At 36.0% G+C, this 15,000-nt stretch overlaps 1 protein-coding gene across 1 annotated transcript in view; it reads right to left on the bottom strand.

Moving 5' to 3' along the window:
- LOC113813482 (poly [ADP-ribose] polymerase 1) overlaps window positions 1-14,107 on the bottom strand; it is a 16,081-nt gene extending 1,974 nt beyond the window's left edge. Inside the window, exons 1-16 of the mRNA XM_070120553.1 lie at window positions 13,903-14,107; window positions 9,774-9,963; window positions 9,055-9,137; window positions 8,656-8,781; window positions 8,428-8,517; window positions 7,750-7,916; window positions 6,736-6,881; window positions 5,780-5,828; window positions 5,408-5,514; window positions 3,836-3,939; window positions 3,506-3,701; window positions 3,048-3,173; window positions 2,246-2,503; window positions 1,329-1,559; window positions 748-867; window positions 43-203 (exon numbers count right to left, since the gene is read on the bottom strand). Coding sequence (XP_069976654.1) covers window positions 43-203; window positions 748-867; window positions 1,329-1,559; window positions 2,246-2,503; window positions 3,048-3,173; window positions 3,506-3,701; window positions 3,836-3,939; window positions 5,408-5,514; window positions 5,780-5,828; window positions 6,736-6,881; window positions 7,750-7,916; window positions 8,428-8,517; window positions 8,656-8,781; window positions 9,055-9,137; window positions 9,774-9,963; window positions 13,903-14,060 — 2,312 coding nt within the window. The 5' untranslated portion in view covers window positions 14,061-14,107. The remainder of the gene's footprint in view (window positions 1-42; window positions 204-747; window positions 868-1,328; window positions 1,560-2,245; window positions 2,504-3,047; window positions 3,174-3,505; window positions 3,702-3,835; window positions 3,940-5,407; window positions 5,515-5,779; window positions 5,829-6,735; window positions 6,882-7,749; window positions 7,917-8,427; window positions 8,518-8,655; window positions 8,782-9,054; window positions 9,138-9,773; window positions 9,964-13,902) is intronic.
- Between the last annotated feature and the right edge of the window lie 893 nt (window positions 14,108-15,000).

The following is a 15,000-nucleotide window of genomic DNA, read 5'->3' as shown; positions in this document are numbered from 1 at the left end:
TGGATATCATGTAAGGTCCTACATCAAAATGACACTACTTACATATTTCCAAGTGCTACGTCTGCGAGCAGGATGAGACCCGTTGGGTTTGACTGTGAGGTGCAACAGTAGTTTGCAGATTTGGACACCATATCAGCGAAATAGACACCCTTACCAAACATGTAACCAGTGACGGGAGCTTCCGGTGGTGCAATTCTTAGACCCTGAAAAGACACAGTACAAGTTTTAATATCAACCTCATTTGATGATTTTTGCTTATTTCTCATTTCTAACACTTCACTTAGCGTCCAATAACCTAAAGAAAAGAAGAAAAAAAAACAACCATAGTAAGTGTTATTGAAACAGTTCATAGCACTTAATAACCAAATAAGACTATACTAACTATACTGCTAAATATCTACCAATTTATACAGCAGTCTATCAAAAGGAAAAATATCTCAAGACAAAAAAAATAAAGTAACGGCTACTATTCTTAGCTATGCTTTTCTATCTCATGTTCTAATCTACTCATAAACCCTGCAAATTAATTTTTCAATTCTTTCAATCATATATAAATCTTATCAAGCGAAACTGAGCATTCATGAAACTCGACCAGTCACTAAACACAACCCTAATTGATGAAAGCGAGAAAAAAGAAAAAAGTACGCGAGTCTAAAGATACAAATCAGACAAAAACGTCAAATTCAAACAGCCACTGAACACAATCCCAACCGACAAAACAGAAAAAAAAAGAGTAAAAGCACAAACCTGAGAAAGAATGCCAGCAAAGTTGGTGAGCCTGGAGCCGTGCCAGAGGAGCTTGCGATTGTGGAGCTGCTTGAACGGCTTGAAGCGCTTCTTCTCTCCGCTCCTTTCGATCTTGAACGCCTACGGAGTGAGACAGATGAGATCAGTTGCTTTTATTTAATCAGGGTTTATTACCAGTTGCAGAGAAAGGTCACAGAACAGGTCAAACTCTTAGTGGGGGCAAGGTATGTTTGTGGGGGAGAAGAAAGGAGAAGAAAAGAGAATAAGAAGGAAACAGGTAGTGATTAGCATCTGAAAATAATTACTATTAACCAATAGTAATTACTAACAGGGGACAGGAGGACTGGGCAGGAGGAGGTGGAAAATCTACAATATTTCTGGTGTTAAGACAAAATATAAATATATATATAACAGTCTCCCTTTACTGCAGCAGGTATAATGTATCACATTTATAAAGTTAAATATCACCATAAAGAATTTAGATAATTCTATATCAAAAGAAATTTGAGACTTGAAAAAAAGATATACATGTCTGCCTCTTTATCTGAGAGGCAGACAGCAACAGACAGACAGAAACTCACCTCCTCAACCACCAGCTTATAATGTCCGTGTGTGGATGCGTGAGTATTACTGACATATTTCTTGATCATGCTGAACTCCTCTGACTTCTTGTCCACCACGTCGATCTTGGTGTTGAGTTTGCGGTAGTGCTTGTCGATCGGGTCGGCGTCCTTGTCCTCGTCACCCTCCGACTTCAGGAGGTTGTAGGCCACCTCAATCTCACTCAAATTGTCCAACATGGCCACCTTTGCCTGGGGGGGATAATACGTAAATATAATATGAGTTGTGATGGTAATGACATTAGTGATAGCAACAGTTCATAATCTTGGTACTGCTGTATTATTAACAGTAACAATAAGAATAAAGATAACAATAATAAAAACAATAATTATAAAAATGACAAGTATTAATATTAATAATAGTAATAATAATAATAATAATAGTAACAATAATAATAATAGTAATAATAATAATAATAGTAATAATAGTAATAGTAATAATAATAATAATAAAAGTAATAATAATAATAATAATAATAATAATAATAATAATAATAATAATAATAATAATAATAATAATAATAATAATAATAATAATAATAATAATAACAATAATAACAATAATAATAATTACTATTATTATTATCATCATTATCATTATCATTATCATTATCATTATCATTATCATTATTATTATTATTATTATTATTATTATTATTATCATCATCATCATTATTAATGTAATAACAATATAGTAATAATAATAGTAACAACAATATAATAGCAGTATCAGTGATAGTGATGGTAAAAATCAAAGCAACAATGCTTGAGATAATAATAAAGGTCAGTATCATTATTACAACTATCATTAGAATCATTCTAAAAAAAGAAAACAAAAAAGAAAAAAAAAATCTGTCAACCAAAATGCAACCTCTCACCTTGATAAGCTCCAGATCATCCAGGATGGGGGGTTTCTTCATGCCGAAGTCGTGGGGGATGAGGGTGAAGAAGCGGTTGGAGCAGTCGAGGAGCTGAGCCTTGATCCTGGCCTGGGCGGAAGAGGAGGCGGAGTCTGAGTCGTCATCCTTCGTGTCCTGCTTGTCACTGATGAGCTTTAGGGCTTCCGAAAGGACCTTGTAGGCATTCTCGATCTGCTTCTTGCTCAGCTTCCCAAGGGGCATCTTCTTCACGTCAATCTGTGGGGAGGAGGGAAGATGTAATAAAAAAAAAAAAAAAAAAAAAAAAAAAAAAAAAAAAAAAAAAAAAAAAAAAAAAAAAAAAAATAATAATAATAATAATAATAATATTTAATTGCTTACAAATTGAAAAGGACGATGAAGATTCGACTGCATTCCCTATGAAGACTGATTGTTCAGATGGAAGTTGGAAGTGATCATTAAAATGCATGACGACCAGATGGATAAAGTAAATTAAAGATACTACAGTAAATAACTGGATGGTATACAAAGCTGAAGACTTAAAACACAATTTACCACTGAGGCTGTGTTGAATCGGACTAGTGTACAAATACATGTACTATTATTACCAATCTTAAACTTTCTTCTACTCAAGATATTTAGCAAATCTCACATAATTTGAATGTTTAATCTACTCATAAAGAAGCCTAATTCTGAAAAAACAGATGAAGGACTTGAATACTCCTTCAAAGTAGTGAGAACAAATTCATACATCAGATATGATACCTATAATTATATATAAGGACTCATTCGCACTGCTTACCTCAAACTCAACAAGGGCATTTTTCATCGTGTCTACATCAAATATGAGTGCGACTAGCTCCTGGACTTGCTTTGGTAACTTGCTCTTTGAGCCTCCTGTGGTAGGCTTCTTTACTATTTCTTCATCCTGTAAGTATAAGCATAGGAATATAGAAAAATTGGTGTGATTTTCCATAACAATATCAAGCCTTACTTTCTGAAGAGTGTCATATGAAATCACTTTATCCCAGCTATACTGCATTCCAAAACTATACATGCCATACTCAAAAACAAAACACCCAAGATGAGAATCACCAACAAAACCATTTTCAGTAGATCAGTCATCCCCTCCTCCTCCTCTCAATAGCATTCTCCTTATCAACTGGGACAAAAATGGTGGTCAAAACAGCTCACCACTTAATCCCCTTTAAACCAAACAACCCCAAGGATACAGAAGAATATCCACAGCCCTACACTGACCTGGCCGTAGTCGATGTCGAGTGGATACCAACAGCCAGGCACCTTGTTGAATTCCTTGGCAGAGAAGCGGTTGCCTGTCTTCTCTTCGTAGAGCCCCTCAAACTGGGCCAGGGCATCCTGCAGGTCCTCCTTGCTTTCCAGCTTGTTGTTGCCGATGGTGGTGCCAATGCGACCCCAGGAACGGAATAACCACCAACTGCAATAAGTAGCCCATGCACTTTAATGTCTTTTGACAGGATTTCAATATCTCTTAATAGGTTTTCATTCTTTCTCTTTCTTTAATTCTGTCATTTATTCATCATAAACTACGTCACATCTACATCCCCATACCTGTTTTTCTTGTCACTCTCCAGCACTTGCAGCTTGTAATAGGAGTTGGTTCCTCGCACAATGTCCACCAAGCCCAGGACACAGTTGTAGATCTTTTTGCCTCCCTTCAAGGTTGAAAAAGAGAAAATATGAACAAAGTTGTGATTCACACGCAATAACACAGCTGACTGACAGTTATAGAGGTAATTAATTCAGATATTACTTTATCAATCAGCATGTTATATCTATGTATAAATCTATCTACACAGACATACATATATTGATACCATATTTATAGTAATGTATCTATGTAATTATACTTATAGATTTTCAAAACCAATATATACAAGTACTTATATATCCATCTATATGCTCTATACATCCTTCACTATCTATCTATCCAACTAACAACCTATCTATCTATCCATTTATCTATCCATTTACTTATCCATTTCTCTATCATTCTTCTTTCTTTCCATCTCTTCATCATCTATCTATCTATCTATTCATCTCCCCATATATCTATCTATTCATCTCACCATCTATCTATTCATCTCTCCATCTATCTATTTATCTCTCCATCTATCTATCTATTCATCTCTCCATTTATCGATTTGTTCATCTCTCCATCTGTCTATCACTCCATCACACCATCTATCCATCTATCAATTCAAACCTACTAACACATTAAAATGGACACCATTGTGCACTGTCTGGTAACTGTGACTAACTTGGTAGCAATAAGTGAGCTGGGATGTTTACATTTCATTTTAAATACACATGGCTACTGAATATCTAACACTATGAAGGAGCAGGCTAATATGGCATTACAATCCAGTTCTAAGTTAGATACTCAAAAGCTTCTGAGATTCCACTGGTGCAGCCAGCAGAATGGTTGAAATTCCATTTTATGAAGGGATTTACTAGGCAAAAATGTAGCAGGGACGAGCTGCAGTCAACATCTGCTATCCTAAAGTCCACTTTGCCAGATTTGTTTAAATCATAGCTGTGAAATCACTGATGTATTGTGAATTAGGGTATCTAGAACCTTGCTAGATACCATGTAACTTGCTAGTTACAAGAAAATCCAAAAGGAGGATCCAGACAATGATCTCCCAGAATATAATTGCAGCCCTAATTTTCTTTTCTACACTTAATAATGGTCCTTCACTCTCATGCACACACATACACACAAATAAATATGCTATCACTTGTACTACAATGATGCCTAATCCTTTGGTTGACTAATGTGTATTATTCCAATTTCCCATAAAATATACTGACATTAGTTTCATCCTTTTATAATATAGATTTAGCTACATTTAGAAAAAAAATATATTGAACTTCATTTGGGAGTTTTGGCATTTTAAAATTTGCGCTGAAAAAGTGTTTTGTTTAGTTTTTCACCCTGCTGTTTGGCACGTGGCAAATTCTGTTAATAAGTATCTCATATTGTAGAGGTGGTGTCATGACACGACTGCTTTTGGGGGCTGACTTTGAGATGGGAGGTTATCGGCCAAAACAACTTAGACCTAGCACGTAATCCCTTCATCCAAACAGAAACAAGCACAGTAAGCCTCCTCACTCCCCCACCTGATACACATGGGCCTTGTCTTCGAGGCCAGAGTCTGGGTCGACAGCTGCTCCTCCCTTCAACTTGATCTTCTGTTTTTCCGGCATGCTCTTGGTGAATCGAGATTCTGTGGGAAAAGGAGAGGAGGTAATGGTGGCACCTGAGCAGTTTGTCAGGTTGGTTGTAAATATAACTCTAGATTTGAATTTCCCCACAAAACTTGTAAAATCATCTGCAAATGAAAGTTGTGAGGATGTTTGCATTAAAAACCAATGGAAAAGAAAGTACTCATGGTCTTTGATTCCTATATTGCAACATTTATTAGAAGAGGCAATAATCAAAGGACCTGATGTCACGAACATAAAGGATGGAAACAAGATATAATTCCTTACCAAATTTAGATTTAGTTGATGACTTAGAAGCATGGACTCTGTCCTGGGGCTGTAAGAGAACGAAGATTTCTGTAAGCTGAATTCATGAAGTAACAAGACACTGATGTTAATAACGATATCAATAAAAAACAAAGAGACTTTTACCAAGACCTATTACTTTCAAATTGATACATATTCTAACATTCAACATTTCTCTGATGGTCAGGAGGAGAGAATTACATCTTAGGGTGTCCTACTTATTAACAAAAAGGAATTTCTAGAAACACAAAATAAATGCATAGGAGTGTCTGGCACGGATCACTTATGCCAAACCGGAGGGATAACCTGACATTCACGACCTATACAAGCTTAAAATCAAGAATCATCGAATATCTCCAACAATAAGCATTCAGATGGTAAGAATTGACTCTCACAATTGTTTTTTATACAAAATTCGCCATTTGTCTTAATCTAGACTTTCTTTCATTTAAAGTACAAAACCAAGGGATTTGGCAAAAGGCCCAATGTCTTTTTATCTCTCTCTCTCTTACAGAACAGGGAATCATAACAATATTACTCCACTACCTTACATCATTCCGCATAAACCCACTGAAGCCAAGAGGGTATCCATACATGCCCTGTTTACTGCATCCTTTGTTTAACAATAACGATAACACAGAAGGCTCCACAGTTACCAAGTAGTTAATTACTAGGCTTACCTGATATCTCACCTGCTTACCCTTTTCCTTGAATTTCCAGAATGAAAGGTGGTACTTTTATTTCCATTTGTATTATTAATACTGTCATAATGATAGAAGAATCAATAATAATAATAATAACAATAAATAATAATAATAATAATAATAATAATAATAATAATAATAATAATAATAATAATAATAATAATAATAATAATAATAATAATAATAATAATAATAATAATAATGATAATAATAAAAAAAAAAAAAAAAACTTACATCGCCACCCCAGGGGGCCATGTTCTTCTTCTGGATCATGAGCAGCGCGCCCCCCTTCTCCACCTCCTCCAGGAAGTCGTCGCTCACGCACTGGATGTTGTGCTCCTTCGCGGCATCGATCTTTTTGTTGGTGCCTCCAATGTGGTCTGCAAGGTGGAGGGAGGGAAGCCGGTGACATTTTGCGATCCCCTTTTGTGACCCAGGTTATATTTTCTCTGGCTATTTATTTTGCTTTTATTATCATTATTACTATTAATGTCTTTAGTACTGTTTGGACGACAATAACAATAATAATAACAATAATAACAATAACAATAACAATAATAATATTAACATTAATAATAATAACAATAATAATAATAATAATAATAATAATAATAATAATAATAATAATAATAATAATAATAATAATAATAATAATAATAATAACAACAACAATGACAATAAAAATAACAATAACAACAACAATAATAAAATAACAATAACAATAATAACAAAAACAATAGCAACAATACTAACATCAATGTTAATATTTTGTTGCCATTTTCCTTAGACTGACAATGTTTTCATTATCCCTGCTATCATGACTGTTATTACTAATTTTGATTTTTAAAACATTATCAATATCACCATCATTATAATTAAAACAAGACTAAATTCAATTACAAGGAAAAGAGAGAGAAAAAGAGCAGTAGATGAAATGAGAAAGCAAAAATGAAAGAAGATAAGAAAGAGAATGAGAAAAAGAAAAGAGAGGAAAAGAGACAGATAAAACCCTAGAGAAACCAGGAAAGAGAATGAGGATGAAAAACAAAACGAAAGATAGACATGGCAACAGTGAACTAGAGAAGACAAGAAAGAAAGAGAAAAAGAGAAAGAGAAAAAGAAAGAAAAAGGAGAGAAAGAAAAAGAAAGACAAAGGAAAAGAGTTAAGAAAAAGAAAGGAAAGAGAGAGATTAAGAGAGCAAGCAAGAAACGTTCAAATCCGGAACCAAAGCAAACGCAGCCACAGACCAGCAGTCGTGATGACGGCCGCTGTGTCCTTCTCCACTTTGCTTGCCACTTCTCCTCCGAGTTCCTTGATCTTATTCTTCATCTCCTTCTTTTCCATTCCAAACTTGTCCCCGACGATGACGAACTTCATGCCTTCAAGCGGTTTACCAGAGGTCGACATGGATGAGCTGGGATGCGGAGGAAGGAACAAATTAGAGCTCAGGTGATCTTTGCCAGAAGTCAACTACATCCTCATACCCAGGTGCAATGATTCAAACTGGGGCACTAGCTTGAAGGGGGTGACTGGCTCAGAGAGATCTTTAAATATGCTTTAACAATTAACAACTTAAAATCTAGCAATTATAGTCTTATTCTGCATATTTCAGGTCAATTCTAATGAACCTGGGAATGTTTAGAAGATAACACTGGGGCAGCACCTGTGTTTGCACAGCCACACCATTACGTCATGTATTCTGAATACTATTTGTTTGACACTGATTACAAAATACGTATACAGCTATGATATATCTTTGTAGCTTTTGGTGAAGAGTACTTTTTTTGTGTAACTGATTTCAAAACTTCAGCTTCAATTTATACTCTTCAGAAACTATACAATACTTTTCAAAGTTTTTGATCTGTAGTTTTCAATAAATAATATCAATTACATAGTCACAAACATAGTCACAATAATCAACTCACCCATTTTCTGTCTTCACGGTCAATTCAGCAGTTGACGGCCCATGGTCAATCCACACTCTCTTCTGAATTCCTTTGAATTTATACTGATTCCTAAAAAATAAAAAAAATCACAAAATATTTACTTACTTTTCTTTTTAATAAATGCAAAATACACATGAAAGAATTAGAGCTAAGCATAATATCTGGAGCACCAACATGAAAAACAAGGAACTATATCTCTTTACTCACAGGAAGTCAAAGTTATTTTTCAGCTCTTCTGGTATCTTAAACGGACGGCGTTTCGGCTCCTTGACTAAGTTAGTGCATTTTGTCCACTCGGTGAGGTTGCCATGGCACTTGTAACCTTTACCAGACCTTGGATGAAGTGGAGGAAATAATGCTGATTATAATTAAGTTAACTGAAATGAGTCCAACTTTCATGTGTGATGACACAAAACATTTGCACAACACTAATGTTTATTGACGTAACAATATCAAATTGAATATTTGTAGAAAAACAATATTTACTGTGGTAATTACAGCAAGCATACATGCATGCATGTATGCATGTGTATTCACACACATGAACACATACACACACATTCTCTTCCAATCAAAAAGCATAGCAGAGAATTTATTGTTCCTTACTCGTAACTGAGACGTCCATCCGGGCACACCTCACAGGGCTCAAGGGCACCAAATGTCATTCCATCAACAATGACATCCAGCATCTATCAATAACGATAAAACATAAGAAAATAAACAAAACTAAAATGAAAAGAATTGATTGTTATCAATTAGTTTATCTTTCACACAAAAATCTACATTTCTTATATTTAGCACAATTTCCCCACACATCACTTCCTTTTTCCTCTACTCCTTCAAAAAAACAGGAAAAAATTAGTCTAATATCAAAATCCTCACACAAAAAAAACTTTTATGTTGTTGTCTTTTCAATGTTCATTACAAAAGTCTTCTTTAAGCATCAAATCCTACACACCCTCAATGACACTCATCCCCTTAAAAAAATATTTAAACATTAACATCTTACCTTTTGCAAAATTCCATGGCTCGTACCTTGCTTTCTCTATACTCCCCCCTATTCTTGAAATGACTTCAGCCAACACAATGTACCTACTGACTGACAGGCTTAAAGTCAACAGTCATCTTAATTATTGAGATTACAAACTCAATCAAACGCCACCTTGCCCCTACTTTCTCTTTTCTTCCCATTCCCCTTGTCCAACATGTCTGCCTCATCAAAGCTTAAAATCCTCAAAACAAAGACAAAAATAAAATAAAATAATAATAATCCTAATGTCATGACCCAATCCCTCTTCACACAAGAAGAATCTTCCCAGCCTTACCTTGCTATCCCCAGTGGGCATGTACTGGTCATTGTGCTCCAGGATGTAGCTCAGCTCCTTCTTCTTCAGAAGCTTGGCAAGGTTGTCTCTGTACTTGAACATAGTCTTGCTCTGCTTTCGAACTGTTTCCTCTTCTTCTGTTTTAATCTTCTTTGGCGCACAGTCAGGCTCATCTTCTGCCTTCCTCTTCCTGATGTGGTGTTCAGAGGGAAGTTTAGTACACTGGATAAAACAGTTACAGAATGGAGGGTAATCATTCTATCATGCTATCATTATTTCCTTTGATTAAGTAACAGTTAAAGGGACTGTCTGCCAAAAAGCCCTTGTTCTCAGTTACCTGCCCATATAAAGCTACACTTTAAGAATGTGATGTGATTTCTTTACTGATTGTAGATCACACAACTATACTTCTTTTAAGCTACAGTCTTTAAGTCATTTCCAAAGGCAATAGCCACCCCTTTCTAAAAGCTGAAAATTTGCTTTTTTTTTTTTTTTTTTTTGTAGGGCATAGGGGAGTGAATAGAAATATTATCATAAAAACTACTAATCTTTGCCAATGGATTGTGGTCTTCAAATTTTGCAAAGTCCTATAAATCAAGGCACTATTTTCCCTAAAATAAAGCAAAAAACTGCCTTACATTTCCCTTACATTTTTATTTTAAAAGATCTGATGGTGACGGTTCCGTGAAATTTGAAATGTCTTTCCAACAAGAGAAAGGACGCTGAAATTGGATCAACGCTGTTGGAATTATTGGCCCCGACCCCCGAAAATCTGACTGGTGGTATGGTTTGTTATATGAAACAAAATCCAAAAAGATCCATTATAGAAACCAGCATTTCTTAATTCCCTCCGATACCAATACCAAATATCTATAATAAGTAGATATATAATTGACACTCCTTTTAGGGGGATCACGGCTCATTTGCCATCATTACCCAATACCAATCGTGTTCTACGATATATTATTCATACATACTCATCTTGATGCATTTTGAATGATTCAGCAGTACGCAATGTGACTAAAACAGGCCCAATAATTGGTATAATTCATTATCAGAATAACATTTTCAAAAGAGTCAATAATATAATGAAGGAGGCTTAGCTAATGCCAGACAGCAAGAGCAAAAGAAGTATATCAGGCGCTTATCAGTCATGGGTGAGATTTTTCGTGTATGTGTATGGAACTGTCCTGAACTCAATTTTGACCATAGGTACCCATGCCATACCCAACCAGACAGTCCCCTTAGCCCATTGCCACAGGGGTTGGCAAGTATAAACTTTCCCACTTTGATCTTAGTAGATTAATTGTGTTTACATAAGGTTGGCTCTAAAAAGCCAAAGAAGCCAATTATTAATTCTATCTATCTCACCTGTTTACCTTTTCCTAGATTTCCAAATCTTATATTCTCTACATAGTGTGCTTTGTAGTGCAGTGGTAGCATTCTCATCTAGCAATCTTGCTTACCCACACTCAATCCCACACTCTGCCAGTGAATGGTAACCTTGGCCATTCCTTGCACACGGGTAATTTAGAAGCAAATAAACAGACAGCATGTCACAACAAAGAATATCCATTGTAACAAATGGAATTAAACTAAATAATTATATTATCAAGCCATAAAACAAAACTACAGCAAAGAGATATTTCATGTTCCTGGTGGCAAAGTGCTATCTTTAAACAAAAAAACAAACCCTAAGATCATCTTCTTCGCCAACCTCCACGCTTGATCAATTTGCCCTTCTTTTAACTCCTCCTCTCCTCTTCCCTCTACTCTTTCTCCATTTTAATGCCTACTCCTATCCAATCTCTATCCTTACTTCCTCCTTCCCTCTCCTCTCCTCTCCCCACCTTTCCTTTCCTCTCCTCTCTCCCCTCCTGTCCTTAAGGGGACCGTCCCTGAGAATGGCCACATTTCCCTACTCTATACATCATAAAAAAATATCGGTTAGAGATAACTGATTGATTCTTTTTGCATGCTATAGAGCAAAGAATTGCGCTTCGTTATATATATAAATTTTAACTTTGCTTCCCCATTGGGGGGGGGCACCCCCCAAAAAGTTGAAAAAAATCGCTATTTTTTTTGGTATGTCTTCGGTACTTCCCAACTATCAGAGCTCTTTACAGAATATTCCCCCAAAAATGCTAGTGTTAGATCAACTCTAGCCTATAGCCATGTAAAAGGCCGAATTTTGAATTTCCTTTTTTTTTTGGCGGGGGACAGCTTGACATAGAGAACTATTTTTGAATGCGTTTTTCAGCTTTAAAATATTATTTTTTGATTAAGGCAAAAATTCAAAAATCGGCCTTTTACATGGCTATGGGACGCCGAGGCTCTAGTGAAAGCAACAAACTGCATTTGGATCGCATGAAAATTACGTGAGTTGGGAAGTACCGAAGATTCATAAAAAAATAGCCGAGCTACGGCGTTTTGTATTTGGCACCTTGCCAAAGTTCGTTATCTCTGTTATTTTTCTCTGAATCTAATGATATTATATATCAAAAAAACGCTTATTTAGTGTACTTTGCAATGCAATGATTACCAAGTCAATAGGAATTTTCATGTTCAATAGGGACGCTATTCTGTAAAGGTATGTCACTTTTTTTTTTTTTTTTTTTTTCGTTGTTCATTAAAGTTGATATTTTCGTGTGAAAAGCTTAATAAATGCATTTTACCATAGAGACAACTAATCTAAACCAGATAAAAACCTTTTTTTAAAAAAAATATTTTTTTTTATTTTCCATTTTATTTTTTTTTTATTTTTTATTTTTGAAGAAATGGGGAACTGTGGATGGCAACAATAGTACAAAATTATTCTAATTATAAAGTCCTGGCATGAATACAACATGGTGGTTCAATTTTGAGAATTTCAAAAGCATATGAATTTAGTACATTGAATTCGAGAACTTACGAAAATCGTTGAATATTCCCCATGCCTCACACAGGGGGGGGGGGGGAGGGGGAGATGGTCACTGGGTGTTTATAATTTTCGAGGAGGATCATATGTACGTGAACGCACGCACATAAAGTTAAAAAGATTAATCATCATCATTTAGTAGGCCTACATTGACTTTCATATCTAAATAATAAAATTTATTAGCTATCCCTCTCATACCCATTTTCTTTGATAATTGTCAATATTAGCAGATTGCAAGGGAGAACAAGTGTAAAGTTTATGATTAGCCATTTGCACCCATTATCTTTACTAAGAAGTGCATAAAATCATGCAGACGCCTATGTGTTGTGGGATATTTGCCAATTTATGGTGCCTAAGACTTACGGTAACGTCTAAACATATTCATTTTTATCGGGAACGCACGAAACAGATGCGATAGCTTTTTGAACGCCAGACGAAGACTACGCATACAACCGAGCTCAAAATTCCATATAGTTTTTATTTCAGAGCAGGTATTACTGAGTACTATCATCTTCAACATGAAATAATCTGTATCTCGCTTATACATCCGAAGTTTAAAAATCCGACATTTAGGTAACATTCGTATTGAATTGGTCTTTACAACGGTAACTGCCAATTTCAAATCAATTCAAATTGCCCCCTGCTGTGATGTACCGACCGTTGAGCGAAATGTAACGGAAATATTTCAATCCTTCCTTATAAGGCTATTTTTAAACATTAGTGCTTCGTATGTGATATACGTATATATTACCACGTAAACTAAAACATATTACCAGGGAGTCTCGATCAAAGCATATTTCGTGTGTAAAAGGACACAAAACATACATTTTTTTTTAGATATATTTCACAAAATATTTCGTCATAAATCACGGTGATATAATTTTTTCCTGATATTGGTATAAAAGTGTTCCTTGAACATTCACGAACTCATATCTATGCGCAATGTCATAATTAAATGCCTTATGCACGATTGCCGCAAGCAAAAGTCCACATAGGTGTACCTGGGCGCTCAATAGCGACGTACCTCTCCGGGTGCTGAGGGACTCGCACGCCGGCTGCAAGACAACGAGCCATAGCAGGCGGTTAATACTCGTTTGGTAGTTTCCTCATCCATGTACCTATACTATACGCTAACTATCTTAATTTAACCCCCTCCTCCCCCCTCTCTCAGGGACGGTCCCCTTAACTTCACTTCTAAAGCCCAGAACTTACACTTCAATCTTTTTCAATTTCGACTTTAGCATATTCTTGTCATCAGCAGAGAGGGTGCCGAACCCAGCAATGGTGTCGCCACTCTCAAAGAAGCCTAGCTCTGCGCGCTTCTTCACAAAGCAGTCGACATGATGCCATAAATCCACAGGTCCATACATTCTGGCACGCTCACTATCATATTCTTTCTTGCTGATTCGCACTTGGTCCTGGAATGGAAATAAAAAATATATATATATATATACAGGAGAGAAAGAGAAAGAGAAAGAGAGAGAAAGAGAGAAAGAGAGAGAGAGAGAGAGAGAGAGAGAGAGAGAGAGAGAGAGAGAGAGAGAGAGAGAGAGAGAGAGAGAGAGAGAGAGAGAGAGAGAGAAAAAAAAATACTGTATTAATTGTCAACCAGTCACACATAGAGTAATTGCTCACATTACATTTCATATTGCTAATATTCCACAGTTTGTGTTGAAGGTGCTCCCTCTCTTCTCCAATGTTGCTGTACAAGCTTCACTTTCTTTTGTCCTTCCGTAAAGTGTACAGTTGGCTCAATAACACCAACTTCCCCAATTTCGTTGCATTTTCGGAAAAGTCATCAGCTGCTTTCACTGGGTGAGTTGTGCTGTCTTCTATCCTCTGCCTTGTAACTTTCAACACAAACCAGCATTTCTTCCTGCTTTAGTGCTCTTCTCACACCCTCTGGTCTTTCCTTATCCTTTCCAGGTGTTCAATTGTTCTGCATCAGAGACACAAACATGTACCCTTTTGTGATTTTAACTTTTGCTATGCCGTCTTTATTCATATTGGCCTTGCACCCAGATTCCATTTTTAATTGGCATGTAGTTGCTTCATAGTTCAACGAGAACCCTTGCTTGCCTCTCGATGATAAAGCATCTGCAGCATTTTTAGAGGACCCCATAGGTCTTTTAATTACATTGACAAGACCACATGGCAATGCATCAACTTACCTCTTATGGGTTAAAATTTTCCAAAATGAAGCATACGTCTATCTATCAGATGCCTGATCAATAATGATTGCACTTCCCTTTATATCAGGAGATGAAATTCAGCCTTATCTTCATCAGGGGCCTTCATGGTTTTCTTGGG

Source organism: Penaeus vannamei, unplaced genomic scaffold (assembly GCF_042767895.1).
Source record: "Penaeus vannamei isolate JL-2024 unplaced genomic scaffold, ASM4276789v1 unanchor5412, whole genome shotgun sequence".
Lineage (NCBI taxonomy): Eukaryota > Metazoa > Arthropoda > Malacostraca > Decapoda > Penaeidae > Penaeus > Penaeus vannamei.
This window is presented reverse-complemented; position numbering and strand designations above follow the sequence as displayed.